Source organism: Bubalus kerabau, chromosome 18 (assembly GCF_029407905.1).
Source record: "Bubalus kerabau isolate K-KA32 ecotype Philippines breed swamp buffalo chromosome 18, PCC_UOA_SB_1v2, whole genome shotgun sequence".
Classification (NCBI taxonomy): Eukaryota; Metazoa; Chordata; class Mammalia; order Artiodactyla; family Bovidae; genus Bubalus; species Bubalus kerabau.
Window position 1 is genome coordinate 15,643,757 of NC_073641.1, and position 15,594 is coordinate 15,659,350.

General features: G+C 38.7%; 1 protein-coding gene across 3 annotated transcripts in view; it reads right to left on the reverse strand.

Moving 5' to 3' along the window:
• NLN (neurolysin) overlaps window positions 1-15,594 on the reverse strand; it is a 93,323-nt gene that overhangs the window by 30,958 nt on the left and 46,771 nt on the right. For all 3 annotated transcript variants that reach the window (XM_055554450.1, XM_055554449.1, XM_055554448.1), the window contains 5 exons: window positions 14,853-14,960; window positions 13,311-13,413; window positions 12,300-12,460; window positions 8,300-8,435; window positions 5,667-6,033 (listed from right to left, as the gene is read on the reverse strand). In XM_055554450.1, coding sequence (XP_055410425.1) covers window positions 5,667-6,033; window positions 8,300-8,435; window positions 12,300-12,460; window positions 13,311-13,413; window positions 14,853-14,960 — 875 coding nt within the window. The remainder of the gene's footprint in view (window positions 1-5,666; window positions 6,034-8,299; window positions 8,436-12,299; window positions 12,461-13,310; window positions 13,414-14,852; window positions 14,961-15,594) is intronic.

Consider the following 15,594-nt stretch of genomic DNA (forward strand, 5'->3'; position numbering starts at 1 on the left):
AAAGAAAAAATGCACATATAAATATAAAGAATGTGTGTGTGTGTATATATATATATATATATAATTGAATCCCATTGTTGCAGCAGAAATTAACACAGCATTGTAAATCAACTATACTTCAATTTTAAAAAATACACAAAGCAAAAACTGATAGAACTGAAAGAAGAAACAGACAAATCATTTAGAGGCTTCCTTTCTCAGAAATTAATTGAACAGGCCGAGAGAAAATCAGCTGAGATACAAAAAACCTGAACAACATTATCGGTTATCTTCACCTAACTGACATTTATAGAACCCTCAACTCAACAACAGAAAACAATACTTGAGTACACATGGAATATTCACCAAGACTAATTATACGCTGGACATAAATCAAAACAGTTTAAAAGAACTGAAAAGATATAAAGTACACTCTCCAACAATAACAGAACCAAACTAGAAATAGCAGAAGGCTATCTGGAAAATATCCAAATATTTGGAAATTAAAAATATACTTCTATAAATATAGTCAACTTCTTTTTGACAAAAGGGCAAAGGCTATATAACAGAGCCCAGACAATTTTTTTCAACAAATGGTGCTGGAACACCTAGACATCCACGTGCAAAAAAATGAGTCTAGACACAGACCTTACACCCTTCACAAAAAATAACTCAAAAAATGGATCACAGACCTAAATGTAAAATGCAAAGCTGTGAAATTCCTAGAATACAACACAGAAGGAAATCTAGATGACCCTGGGTTTGGCAATGACTTTTTTGATGCACCAAAGGCACAAACCATGAAAGAAAAAGAACTTCATAAGCTGGATTTCACTGCAATGAAAATTTTCTGCTCTGAGAAAAACACTGTAAAGAAAATGGTAAGACAGGTCATAGGCTAGGAGGAAATATTTACAAAAGAGACATCTGATAAAAGACTGTTATCAAAAATATACAAAGAACTCTTAAAACTCATCAATAAGAAAATAAACAATATGATTAAAAAACATACCAAAGACCTTAACAGACACCCCATCAAAGGAGATACAGAGATGGTAATTAAGTATATGAAAAGTTGTTCCACATCATATGTCATCAGGGAAATGCAAACTAAAACAAGATACCACTACACACCTATTAAAATGACCAAAATCCAGAAAACCAACAACACCAAATGCTAACAGGATGTAGAACAATAGAAACTCTCATTCATAGCTGGTGGTAATGCACAATAGTACATCCATTCTGGCAGAAGTTTGGTAGTTTCTTACAAAACTAAACATACTCTTACCAAACAATATAGCAATTGCACTCTTTGGTATCTACCCAGAGGGTCTGAAAGTGTATGTCCACACAAAAGCCTGCACAAGGATGCTTAGATTAGAATAAGAAAGTCGCTCAGTCGTGTCCGACTGTTTGAGACCCCATGGACCATATAGTCCATGAGATTCTCCAGGCCAGAATACTGGAGTGGGTAGCTGTTCCCTTCTCCAGGGGATCTTCCTAACCCAGAGATAGAACCCAGGTCTCCCATATTGCAGCCGGATTCTTTACCAGCTGAGCCATCAGTGAAGCCCAAGAATACTGGAGGGGATGGCCTATCCCTTCTCCAACAGATCTTCCTGACCCAGGAATCGAACTGGAGTCTCCTGCATTGCAGGTGGATTCTTTACCCACTGAGCTACCAGGGAAGCCCCTTGTGTCACAAGGATGCTTATGACAGCTTTGTTCATAACTGCCAAAACTTGGAAGCAATCAAGATGCCCTTTAGTAGATGAATGAATAAACTGTGGCACATCCAGACAATGAAATATTATTTAGTGCTAAAAAGAAAAGAAATGAGCTATTAAGTCATGAAACACATAGAGGAACCTGAAACGCATAATGTTAAATGAAAGACGCCGTATGATTCCATCTGTATGATATTCCTGGAGTAGGAAACGGCAACCTACTCCATTATTCTTGCCTGGAAAATCTCATGGACAGAGGAGCTTGATGGACTACTGTCCATGGGTTTGCAAAAATCAGACACTACTGAGTGACTAAGCACATATGACATTATTTCAGAAAAGGCAAAACTTTGGAGAAAGTAAAAAGAGCAGTAGTTTCCAGGGACTGGTGTGGCAGGGGAAGAAATGGATAGATAGAGCACACAGGACTTTTAAGGCAGTGAAACTATGCTGTATGATGCTCTAATGGTTTATAGACATTGTATGTTTTTTCAAATTCAAAGAAAGTATAACATCAAGAGTGAACCCGAATATAATTTAGGTGATAATGATGTGTCAATGTTAATCAGTTGTTAGCAGATGTACCACTCTGGTGGGGGATGTTGACAATGGGGGAACTATATATGTGTCGGGGCAGGGAATATATGGGAAATGTCTGTCCTTTCTGGTCAGTTTTGTTGTGAATCTAGAAGGGCGCTAAAAGATAAAATCTATTTGAAATAAATAAGTAGAAATAAATCAACAACAACAAAAGGAACTTGGTCAAGCCTGAGCTAGGAGTGAGCAGGGCAATGGGAAGGGAAGGCAGACAGAGAAGGGGAGAGGAAGGAAGAGAACCTATGGACAAATACGCCAGGAACTGTGCACTGAATTTCATAACATTTTCAGCCAGCTAGTCTCTGGATGTTCAAAGGGCCCATCAGTGGTTCTACAATGATTTCATGTAGTTAGACTGAATTGTTTAAACAAGTAAACAGATCTATAAATATTATTTTTAACAGGGGAAAATGAACTAAAGTAATCTGGAAAGTGTTTATCCTGGTATATTTTATATCTCTTGGTTCATTATGAAAAGCCATAAAGACTGCTACCAATTTAAAAATCAGTGCCACTGAGGGGCTTTTAATCTTTCCTTTTAAAAAATAAACTTGATTTACTTAATTTCAGAGGTTTCCTTACTCTGAGATTACATCTTTACATTTTGTTTATAAAAGGATGGTGATTTAAAAAGATGCCATTACCTGGCAGTCTTAACGTTGGAACTATTTTTTTGTTTCTTGTTTTTGTTTCTTCTATTGTTTGAGAATCTCAGGGTTTGATGAATTAAAATTGATATGTAATTTTAAAAAGACGGAAACTGGTCTTTCCTTTCCTACTACAAATATCCTTTTTTTGAGTCATGTAGACAAAGAAAACAAGAAGCAGGCATGTCAGTTAACAGAAAGTGACTATTAACTAGGTCATTACCCTCATGAAACATCACTCTCCAGTCCCCATACGAGTGCTGGTAGCAATAACCAGATCTCTGAGTACAGAAGACAGCAGTTATATCTTGGCAAAGGAAGAGCAGGATGGGGCAGTGAGAACCACTATCTTTGACCACGGAAAGAGAATCGAGGCACAGTTATAGGAGGCTCCAATGCTGAAGGATTTCCCCTGAAAGAATTCTTGGCCTCAAACTATATCCTGACATTATTCATTATTCAGACTTATCCACATCTGGCATGGGTTTATCTTTAGATCATACCAGAAGTGAAAGAAAGTCCATAAAGCAGTGGGATAAGACAACTCTGCCTCCTATCTGGCTGATGGAGTTATCCAGCCCCTTCTTGAAGTCACCCCAAGTCAGAAGATTATGAACTTGTATGTGTTGCTGATCTAAAGTGATGCTATTATTTACTATGGTCTAGTTAGTAAAATTGCAACAGGGTGGCTTTTGTTTTAGAAAGCAGCCCACAGAGAGTAATCTAAATCCTTTCATATCTGATTAAATACTGTGGAGTCCATAGTTACTGCATGCTACAGAGATAATAATATTTTTAATTCTTACCATTGATTGAATAATCGAATGTACAGAACAATCCTGAAAAGGGAACATCATTCCCGTATTACAGAGGTGGATATAGAGACTCGCAAAGGTTATGTCACTCAAGCATTGCAGCTCAAGTTTGAATGATTGCCAAGATCTTGCTATTCCTTAATACTGTGCTGCCTTTCAGCCAGACTGAAGGGAGTGGTCACAGATTTAAGAGTATTGGCAGAGTACCTGAATAATAAACATTCTGAGGTCAATTTTAAATTAAGAAATGCAGGGACTTCCCGTCAGTCCAGTGATTAGGACTCCATGCTTTCACTATCAAGGGCCTGGGTTTGATTTGTGGTCAGAGAAAACATCTACTTTTGCTTTATTGACTACGCCAAAGCCTTTGACTGTGTGGAACACAATAAAATGTGGAAAATTCTTCAAGAGATGGGAATACCAGACCACTTGACCTGCCTCCTAAGAAATCTGTATGCAGATCAAGAAGCAACAGTTAGAACTAGACATGGAACAACAGACTGGTTCCAAATAAGAAAAGGAGTATGTCAAGGCTGTATATTGTCACCCTGCTTATTTAACTTATATGCGGAGTACATCATGGGAAATGCCGGGCTGGATGAAGCACAACCTGGAATCAAGATCGCCGGGAGAAATATCAATAACTAAAGATATACAGATGACACCATCCTTATGGCAGAAAATGAAGAAGAACTAAAGAGCCTCTTGATGAAAATGAAAGAGGAGAGTGGAAAAGTTGGCTTAAAACTCAACATTCAGAAAACTAAGATCATGGCATCTGTTCCTATCACTTCAAGGCAAATAGACAAATAGATGGGGAATCAATGGAAACAGTGACAGACTTTATTTTCTTAGGCTCCAAAATCACTGCAGATGGTGATTGTAGCCATGAAATTAAAGGACACTTGCTCCTTGGAAGAAAAACTATGACAAAACTAGACAGCATAAGCAGAGACATTACTTTACCAACAAAGGTCTGTCTAGTCAAAGCTATGGTTTTTCCAGTAGTCATGTATGGATGTGAGAGTTGGACTACAAAGAAAGCTGAGCGCCGAAGAATTGATGCTTTTGAACTGTGGTGTTGGAGAAGACTCTGGAATGTCCCTTGAACTGCAAGGAGATCCAAAGAGTCAATTCTAAAGGAAATCAGTCCTGAATATTCATTCGAAAGACTGATGCTGAAGCTGAAGCTCCAATCCTTTGGCCACCTGATGCAAAGAACCAACTCATTGGAAAAGACCTTGATGCTGGGAAAGATTGAAGGTGGGAGGAAAAGGGGATGACAGAGGATGAGATGGTTGGATGGCATCACCGACATGACGGACAGGAGTCTGAGTAGGCTCTGGGAGTTGGTGATGGACAGGGAAGCCTGGTGTGCTGCAGTCCATGGCGTTGCAAAGAGTCAGACATGACTGAGCGACTGAACTGAACTGAACAGAGAACTAAGATCCCACAAGCCATGTGGCACAGTGAAAAAACAAAAACCAGAGTCTAATTATGAAAATAAATAAGTAAATTAAGAAACGCAGCACACAAACTAGATGATCACGATGGTGATGATGAAAGCTCACTCCTATCAAGCACTTGTGTTCTGAGCAGTCTTCTAAAATCTTTGCATGTGATTAACCATTTTAGTCCTAACAACAACGATACAAAGCAGGTATGATTGGTATTCCCATCCCATTCCCATAGGACCTATAATATATATAAGGAAACTGAGGCAGAGAAAAATTAAGTAACTTGCCTAGTAAGTGATGCAGCTAGACATTCTGGCTTCAGAGCCCACATTTTTAATCCCTTTACTAGGAATCATGTACGAAAATTATGAAAGACAAGAGTCTCAATCTCGGTAGGAGATGAATCTCTAAGGTCCCTTTCACCACTGTGATCCTCAGTACCTTGGATAGAGGTCCAAGTAGAACTGTCCTAATACTTCTCTTGTAGCTTTATCCTTCACAGTGTAAAGTGTAACACTTTTATTCCAAACGTGAGCGTCTGTCACTTGCTCAAATGAAAGTCCCAACAACTCCTGGTAGATGTTTAGTAAGCCTTCAGTGACCACTTCAATTGGGAAGTATTCCTTGAGGGTCTCCTGGTCTACAGAGTACTTGAGTTCTTCTGTCTGAGTCATGTAGTAGTGGAGATCCCAGGCATTGATCTTCCCATCGTATTCAAAACCTCTCTCTTCACATTCCTTTTTCTTCAAGTTCAAAATGAACTCTCGTTCTGCTTCACCCAAGGGTTTTAATTTCTGGCTTAAATCATCTGTGAGGAAGAGGGGAAAGTTAGCAATCCATCGCTCTTGGGAGCAGGCATAATCATACACAGCACCAGTAGTTCAGCATGGTGCTTCCTCCTTTGTGACACTCAATACAGATAAAATCAGGAGGAAGGAAGGAGAGGGAAAAAGAGGGAGGGAGACAGGAAAGCAGGCTTTATTATGAAGCACTGCTGTTCTCTTCAGGGTAATTTATTTTATGGCTCCCTGTCCTTTTTTTTTTTTTTTTTGGGCACCACCCAAATCAGGCCACAACTTCCTCACAGCATCAACAAAGCTGAAATTTATCTCACAGAACTCAACGAAGTGATAGTGAAACTACTCTTCATGTACATGATTATTTTTCAGTGAGGTTAGGCTCCTCTGTTCTGTTCCATGTGCCCAGCTGTGTCAACTCTTTGTGACCCCATGGACTGTAGCCTGCAAGGCTCCTCTGTTTATGGGATTTTCTAGGAAAGAATATTGAAGTGGGTTGCCATGTCCTGCTCCAGGGGATCTTCCCGACCCAGGGATCGAACCTGAGTCTCTTGTGTCTCCTGCACTGCTGGCTTCTCAGAGCTAGGGAAGACAAATCAGATGTGACCTATGATCAGAATTACTGGAAACTGCTCAATTCCTTTGACGGCCATGGATTCAGTTAATAACTACTCCATTCCTATGAAGAAGGTCTATTTGGACACAGCATTTCTACTTTTTAGGTGGACAGTGCAATTTAATATGTGGTCGGTTTTTTACTATTTCACTGTATTTAGCTAATGCAGTATGCTTTTATTATGTGTCTGGTCTCCACAATTTGTTACGTATGTAAGGTAAAAAATGGTAGCTCTGTAAGGGACGTGGATCCCTGGGAAGCATACCCATAAAGAGGTGAATGCAGAGGCTTGAGGAGGGCTGTGAGGTGAAAAGAGGAAACTCATGGAAGATACAGAGAGATGTCATTCTGATTAGGCCTGTGAGAGAACAGGTAAATATAGGTAGCAAGAGGACAATTGCCAATTTTAAAAAAGAGGGGAAACTGCTTTCAAAAATTAAGTTAATTAAGGAAAATGTTCAGTATGTACAGTCACCACTAAGGGAAACATTCTCGCCAAACCTGTTAACTCCCTGAGCCATTTTCTTGCATAAAATACATCAGAACATATGGCAATTACCAGTTCACATTTCTATATTTTCCACTCAGTGGAAAATTCATTGAGAAAAGAACCTCGTCTTAGTCTTTTCTATCGTCCAACCATCAGGGGCAGTTATTTAATAAATGTCTCATGAATGAATAACATAATAATGAATAGCTACCATTTATGACACAGCTGCTACATGTTATATACGATGCCAGCATATACATTAGTAATTCAAGGTATTGCCACTGAGAACAGAGAGGTCTAAATTTCAGGCTGAATGCTGATCTTGATACATTATTCATCGTCTCCAACTTAACTAAGCTAATAAAATTATACACTAGTAGTTAGAAGTAAATAAAGTCTGAATGGGGTCAATGAGAAAGTTAAAAAATAAATCATACTCTGGTAAACTCTGACTAGAGATGATAAAAACAAAAATTAGCATCTTTACAATGGTTATATTATTCAACCATTTTCACTAAAATGAAATCAGAGTATCAGAGTGCCTGCCGGAATAGTGACACTGAGATTAAGAGGAGTAAGTACAACAGAGTGCCAGAGACTAATTGTCAAGGACATAAGAACTGTGGTTTTAAAAAGACTACTGAAAAAGTGATTTTAAATGAATGTGAAGACAGTTACTAAATAAAAGTTTTGAAGCCTATTCTTTTATATATTAACAAGTAGCTTCTGGAACATAAAATATTCTTGTTCCTATATGTTCTATTTATCATTTTTGTCCTCTTTGTCAGCTTATTTCACACAAATTCATAAGCAGCCATACTGTAACTAACAAACACCTACTGACACTGAGCAAAGCCAAAGGCTAATCTCCTTGTAGGTCTCTAGGTAACTTGTTAGGAATTAATACAGAAATCCCCATCAAGATACAGAGAGAATGAAGCAAGGACTAGGACTATAACTGAAATATAAACAATGAGCAACCCTTAGAACTAAGTACAGTATCTAATGCATAACAGGTGATCAATACATTTCTCTTGCATGAATGAAAAATAATATTCTCAAGGGCATGGTAGGTTTTGAGGCCCTCTGTCAAGTTGGTGCCATGCAGCAAAACAGTCATTAAAAAAAAAAAAAGAAACAGCAACATATGAGAAATTAAGAAAAGACTAACCGAGAAAGGCTGTTACATGCCTTGTACTCTTGGCAGTGTTCATCTCAAGGACAAAGTCAGCGTGTGTGCTGTAGCCGAGCAGTTTGGCTACTTTGGCCCGCAGTGGGAGTAGCTGCTGCAGGATTACAGTGTTCTCCTAGTAATAAACAACAACAAGAAAAACCAAAATAAAGGTTAATAATTAACTGGATCCAAAGCACTAAAAAGAAGAGCTATTACATTACTTTCAGGTTGGTAAGACTCTCAAATATTTTTAGACATCTCAACTAGTAAGTTATTCCATTTCAGTGTTATAGACTTTTTTTTGGATTCGTGATCCAGTTTTATTCCTGAAATTATAATTGATTTTTTTAAATCTCAGGAGATAGCATTGAGGGTCCTAACAAAATTTTAGGTACTGTTAAATTTATTTCTCTTTTAAAAAAGGGAAATAATAAGCATTGATAATGATGTAGAAAATCTGGAACCTTTGTATATTGCTAATGAAAATGGCAAAGCTGCTATAAAAAACAGTATTATGATTTTTCAAAAAAATTAAACAAAGAATTCCAATATGATTCAGTGATTCCACTTCTGGGTATACATCCCAAAGAAATGGAAACAGAGACTCAGATATTTGTATACCTGTGTTCACTGTGGCATTATTCATAATAGCCAAATGGCAGAAGCATCCTAAATGTCCATCAATGGCTGAATGGATAAAAAAAATGTAGTGCATATTACATATTATTCAGCCTTAAAAGGGAAAGAAATTTTGACACATGCCAAATTATGGATAGATCTAGAAGACACTGTGCTATGTGAAGTAAGTTAGTCACAAAAGGATAATTACTGTATGAGTCTACTTATATGCAGTTCCTAGAGTAGTTAAATTTATGGAGACCGGGAGTCGAATGCCATATGCCAGGGGCTTGGTGGGTGGGGAGAGAGGGAAGTCTATGTTCAATGGATACAGAGTTTCAGTTGGGAAAGATGAAAAAGTTCTGCAGATACATGGTGATGGCTGCACAACTATATGAATATACTTAATGCCACAGAACTCTATGCTTAAAAATGGTTTAGGGATTTTCTCAAATTATTACACACATTTTAAACATTTTATTTGCATTATGCAAATAGCTATACTGCTTTATTGTTTCCTTAACAATAAAGGGGAAAATAATCTCCCAGAGAAAGTAAAGAAATGTTGAGGTCAAAGAAAAATTGCTATTAAATCATCAAATTATTTATAGACATGCTTCTAAGGAAGATCACACTACCAAAATCTGGCTCCACCATTTACTAGTTGTCAAAATGTTGGCAAGTCCCTCAATCTTCCTAAGCCTCAGTTTTCTCATCTGAAAGATGTACATAATAAAAGCAGCTACATTATAGAGTGATCATGAAGATTCACGTGAGAATATAAGCAAAGCACAGAGAAAAATGCCTGGTACAAGAGCAAACACCACATACTTATGCATTATAATTATTATCATTTTAAAACTAGAATGGAAACATGGGTATGAGAAACACATAAGTTCTAAAGTTACCTAGTTTGAATCTCTTTCACCTTTTCCAGTCTCCTTAGACTGCCAGTTTTTCCCCAATATCTATTCCCCCATTCTTCCTTTTAGTAGTAGAGTTCTCTGAGCTTTTGCTGGGTACACGGTCACCTGCCTCCCTTTCCCAGCCCCTCTTAAAACTAGCTGTGGCCATGTGATACACAATGGGACAACAGAACATAAATGAGGTGATGAGTGAAATTTCTGGGTCATTATAGATCTCGGTCTTGCTAGCTGTGGACTGAAAGTGAGAACAATGACCTTGGAGCCGCATACCAAGGACAGCAGAGCTATCTTCCAGCTCCGGACCACTCACCCCTGTGCTGTTAGTTGCAAGAGATATAAACCTTAAAAAAAAATGTAGTAAAATACACCCAAAACAAAATATACCATTTTAGCCAATTTTTAAGTGTACAATTCATGGCACAAATTACATTTATACTGTTGTGCAACCCCATTACCACTGTTTCTAAGACATTTCTAAACAGAAACTTGGTAACACTAATTTCCCAGTCTCCCTGGCCCCTGGTACCCACTAATCCTTTCTGAAGAAAAATAATTTTCATCTTATTTGAGTCACTGTGCTTTTGGTTGACTTTGTACATCGGTTTAACCTGTACCCTAACACCCACAGAGACTAAACACAGGAATAGAGTGCTGCTATAAGAGAAATGAAGAACCTACAGGAATGGAAGGTGAGGACACAGATGCTGTCATGTAGGAAGCTGGTAATACTCAGTATACCATAGGTAACATTTGTTAAAAAACTGTTGCTCACCATAACTTGGAAGGCAAGCCAGTCACCTACCAAGTCTTAGCTCTGAGGGGATTGTTTGGGAAAACTAAGAATGTTGGTGTATGTTTGTTGGTATGTGCTGCTTTTGGAAAGATTACACAAGAGAGATGAGCTCAAGTGAGAACTGGTCAGTTTGCAAAGATGGAGGGAAAAGAGTTCTGCTAAGAGAATTCTGCCCGTGGCCCCTGATCTGGAGCGTCAGATGACTGGAAAGGCAGTTGTTCTGTCCTGACACCAGTAGAGAAGACTGACGCTCAGCGCTATTGAACTATGATTCGCGTTGAGGGTGCTGCCTTCCTCCTCACGTCTATGGTTTCAGAGGGCCCTGAAGCAGACGCCGTTAAAGTGAGGACCAGAGGGTGGACACCATACAGAGGCCCGCATATGAGAAAAAGTTTGGCAGGTTTGGATATTATTTTAACACGAATCTGGTTGTAAGCAAACAGAAAAGAAACCTATTAGGTTTCTGAGGGCATTTTATTACCAAATATAAGTAAGCCTGGCCTACAAAAGTACCCCTCAGACTTCAAACTGGCATCAGTAGGAATGTATACCAGTGGCTGTCTAGGATATGGTCATGGAGGATAATGGACAAGAAAGAATTCCCTGCAGGCAAAACCAGGGGCCACCGCATACAACTGCTAAAGGAATTCTTGCTAGAAAGGAGGCCTAAGTAAGTTCAACGGGCTATCCCGGGAAACTTCACAGAGCTCGGAATCCCTCCGGTTTCTGCCAGACTGCTCCTGAGAATTGGTATGGGCCTGCTGTGTTTCCCACGCTTCCCTTTTTCAAATGGGAGTCTTTAGTGTGGTTTTCCGTTCCTGTTCTACTACTGGGTGTGTGTGTGTTGGAGGTGAGCGGGCCAGGCAAGTGTTCCACCCTTTCGCAGGTGGCCAGGTCACGAGAAGCTCTAATTGGGGAGGACTGTGTGCCGCTCAGAGATTCTGGTCTTTGAGCTAAAGGGCAGTTAACTGGTTGGGATCTGACATATGGTCGATGGCTTCTGTGTGGGGGAAAGAAAAAAGGGTACTCATGATTATTTGGATAGCCAGAGAGGCAGACTGTGGTGGAGCTGGCTAGCTGACTCTTAGAATTCATTTCTAATTCTTCCTCTTTTCCTTTTAGTAATAGAGTGCCCTTAGCTGACCAAATGGCTATCAATTGAAGATTCTATTTCCCAGCCTCCCCTGCAGCTGGATACAGTTGTATGATGGAATTTAGGTCTATGGAATGTGAATAGAGTTGACGTATGTCATTTCCAGGTCTTCTTCTTAAAGATGACTGCTCTGTATTTTATTTTCCCACTTCCCAACAGGCTTGAAAATGGTGAGAAACTCGCCTTAGAAGTCACTTACTGAAGAGAGTTATTCCACCAGCCCTGGACTGTTGACTTGGAAGAAGAATACGACCATTGGTTTCTCTAACCCATTCAATCTGCATTAGAACAGCTGAACCTATGGCCACACTAAGAAGGTTGCCAAAAAACAAGCCAAAAGCTAAGTCTTGTAAGTCTGAGGATTTAGGAGGCATGACCTTCACAGAAACATGTTTACATGAAGAAATCGGAATCCACTTCTGAGCTAGCTTCAACACTGGCAAACAGAGCAAACCCTTTTCTTAACATCTTCTGTAAAAACAAAAGAAAGGCAAACATTTATAATACCTCTTTGCATCTTGTATGAAAAGCCATTTCCATCTTCCTTCTGGTTTCAGGTACACAACATTTCTTCATGACAGGAAAATAGTGTGGATATTTTAAAGTAATTTTATACTTGCCACCATCTGTCTTTTCTAAACTGTTAATGAAATCATCAGGAAGAGCACCTGCAAAAAATCATTTTCTCACATATCAATTTTTCCACTCATGATTGGTTTATTTAGCACTGGCATGGTGCCTTTACGAAGCTCCAGGGATTTTTGTGGAGTAATTGAAATTCAAGTAAAATAATGACAATCCTTATAATATTGCTTTGATGTTACTGGAATGGGGTGGTGGTTAGAGGTCAGGTGGCCTGGGAGATGGTAATTCAAAATACGACCAGGCCTCAATGCACTTGTACAGATGGCATTTTGATGAGGAACAGGCAAAATTAAGGCCCCCTCACCCCACCCCCTGTGCAAATCCATAACAAATAAGAAAAGGCTAGTTTAAGTTACAGGGGCTTCCCTGGTGCCTCAGTGATAAAGAATCCGCCTGCCAATGCAGGAGATGCAGGTTCGATTCCTGGGTTGGGGAGATCCACTGGAGAAGGAAATGGCAACCCACTCTAGTATTCTTGCCTGGGAAATCCTATGGACAGAGCAGCCTGGTAGGCTATAGTACGTGGAGTTGCAAAAGACTCAGACACGACTCAGTGACTAAACGCCAGTTTAAGTTACAATGTAGAGGGTACTGTGAGGCAAAAAATTTTCAAAGCACCAAAGGCTGTTAAACACCAGCATGAGTTGTCAAGCAAGATTATAAAATTTCTTCTAGACTGTCTCTACAAACAGTATATATTCTTGTAAGCCTAAAAGTGAGGTGTGGTTTGCTTGTGCTTTTTCTACAAGGGGTGGTGGGTTGTGCAGAAGGTACATTTTTAAAAGAATTCTTTTAACTTTGATTTGGTAAATTGTGGGGTGACATTATTTGTCTAAATTATAGACTTCTTTTAAAAAAACAACAAAGTTTTACCAAGTTCAGCCTTGGAAAATACAAGGAAGGTATCATCTTCATTGAGGTTTTTGTTAAAGTCAATACATAGCTCACTCATTCTCTTCTTCATTGCTTTAATTTCCTGAAACAAAGATACAAATACAGGATGATAACAATAAAATGCAACATTCATTCTTATCTCCATCAGTCAAGGAAGCTTCACTTTTATATGAAGGCTAGGTTCTGTACCCAATTCTCTCTACTTTCTTAGAGATGTGCTTGATAACACAGTTTTCTGCAATTTTCTACATTGTGTCCATGAGAACCTGTATGTAATATGTACAGAAAGGTAATCCTGGTAATGTGTTAGAAATCAGGCATAAATTTGTAAGAACTAAATATATTTAGGAAGTATAGTGAAAGCAGAGTCTGGTACATGGTACATATATAGTAAGTAGCTGCTGAGTAAATGAATGAATCTGGTAGCCTATTGATAATGAACACTTTTAATCTTTTCCAATCTGAAATTTTAATTTAGTAAATCAGTATTGGGTACTAAAGTAAATGAAGCGGTAAGAACCAAGTAATTAATTCCATGGTTCCTTAGGAAAACAGGTTGTGTTTTTAGTTTCATATAGCATTTGCAAATAAAGGTGATTTATGGGCCCTAACATTTGTTTAAGAAGTACTAGATGAGAGGGAAAAAAGTACGAGGTGGGAGATCAAAGAAAGCAATAGGAGGGAAATCACAAGAAAACACATGAGAGAATTTATTAACCTGTCCCACTCTTCTAAAAATTCTAGATTATAAAACTTATATAGAGCACACAATTTCTCAAAGCGTGCTTCTCACAGGTAGCATCAACATCACCTGGGAACTTGTTAGAAATGCCCACTCTGGAGACCCACACCATACCTGCTGAAGAACAAGCTCTCAAGAGGCGGGGTCCTGTATAATCAGAGCTGTAACAAGCCCTCCGGGTGATTCGGAGGCACACTAAATTTGAGACTGCTGACTTAACACATACTGTGCAGTGTCGTCCTATCCTGAAGAATGAGTTAATTCTATAGCTGAGCTTCTGAGACTGGAAGATCTTACTGGGTATTAGGCCAAGGAGAACGTTTGAGAAGCTAATCTCTCCATTTTTAAGGTCCGTATATTACTCATAGAGGGTTTCATTCCAAAGTGCTGGTTTTAAAACTTTCCATCATAAGGATTTTATTACCAGTGCCCTATCTCTGTATGCATAAAGGAATGCAATACAAGTTGACTATTAAGATCTGAACTAGCTATCAGAGGACGTACAGCGGAATGGGGGGAGATAAACCTGGCACATACAAAACAAATAAAATCCACACAGAATTAAAGAACAATTAAGTTATCAGCTATTTGACGGTCAACACAAGGTTAATAGGAGTTGTGAAATTTAAAATCATTGGCTACCAAATACATTGTAAATTGATTTGTACTGTAAGTTATTTCCCACGTTACAAATACTTGTTTCCCAATTTCCTGTCTTTTCATTGTATTTTTTAAAATTTATTCTTTTATTTTCTAATAAGAAAAAGAATCAAACTCACATTTTGTACTTGTTCTGGAAGATGGAGCCCATTCCTCTTGCCCATTTTAACTGATTTTTCCAAGTATCGTCTGGCTTCAGGCTTTATCTTTTCCAGATCACAGGTTTCCTGAAATTAAATAGTGTGACAACCTCTTTCATTTCTGTTACAACAATGCATGGGTAAATTATAAACTACGAGGCCAAAGTAAAATTTATTCATCATCTCTGGTGGGCTGTGAAAGCACACAGGTGATTGTGAGGCAACCCTTTTGGAAAACCTAAGTTCTTTTATGCTTTAGTGAGCTTTTGCTCATTTAAAACAGAAAAAATGAAATAAAAAGCTAACCAGAATTTCCCTGCCTTTCATCAGAATCAAATGTGCTGTACCACTTGAAAAATGTGATAATAGGAATATTTGCATAATCTCATTCTGAGCGTTCTTTATGACTGAGTGGTCTTTTTCACAAAACATCTTTCTTATCACAAAGCATCTGGATTTAATTTTCTATCGTTTGCTAACCTGGTTCCACTTGAGAGGCAAGAACAGAAATAATGGGCAAATTCCACAGAAATGGAAGGTAGGACTCTTTTGCCAACATACCAAACAGGGACAGCTGGATAGAACACCAGCAAAAGGCTTCCAGCGCTTCAAAAATGCCTTTCTCTTGTTCGGCAAGAAAGATCAAGGGACCACGACAAGCTGCATATGAACAAATATCTGGGGGAAATGAGCTAGCATATCACAAAGAGGAGGAGAGATA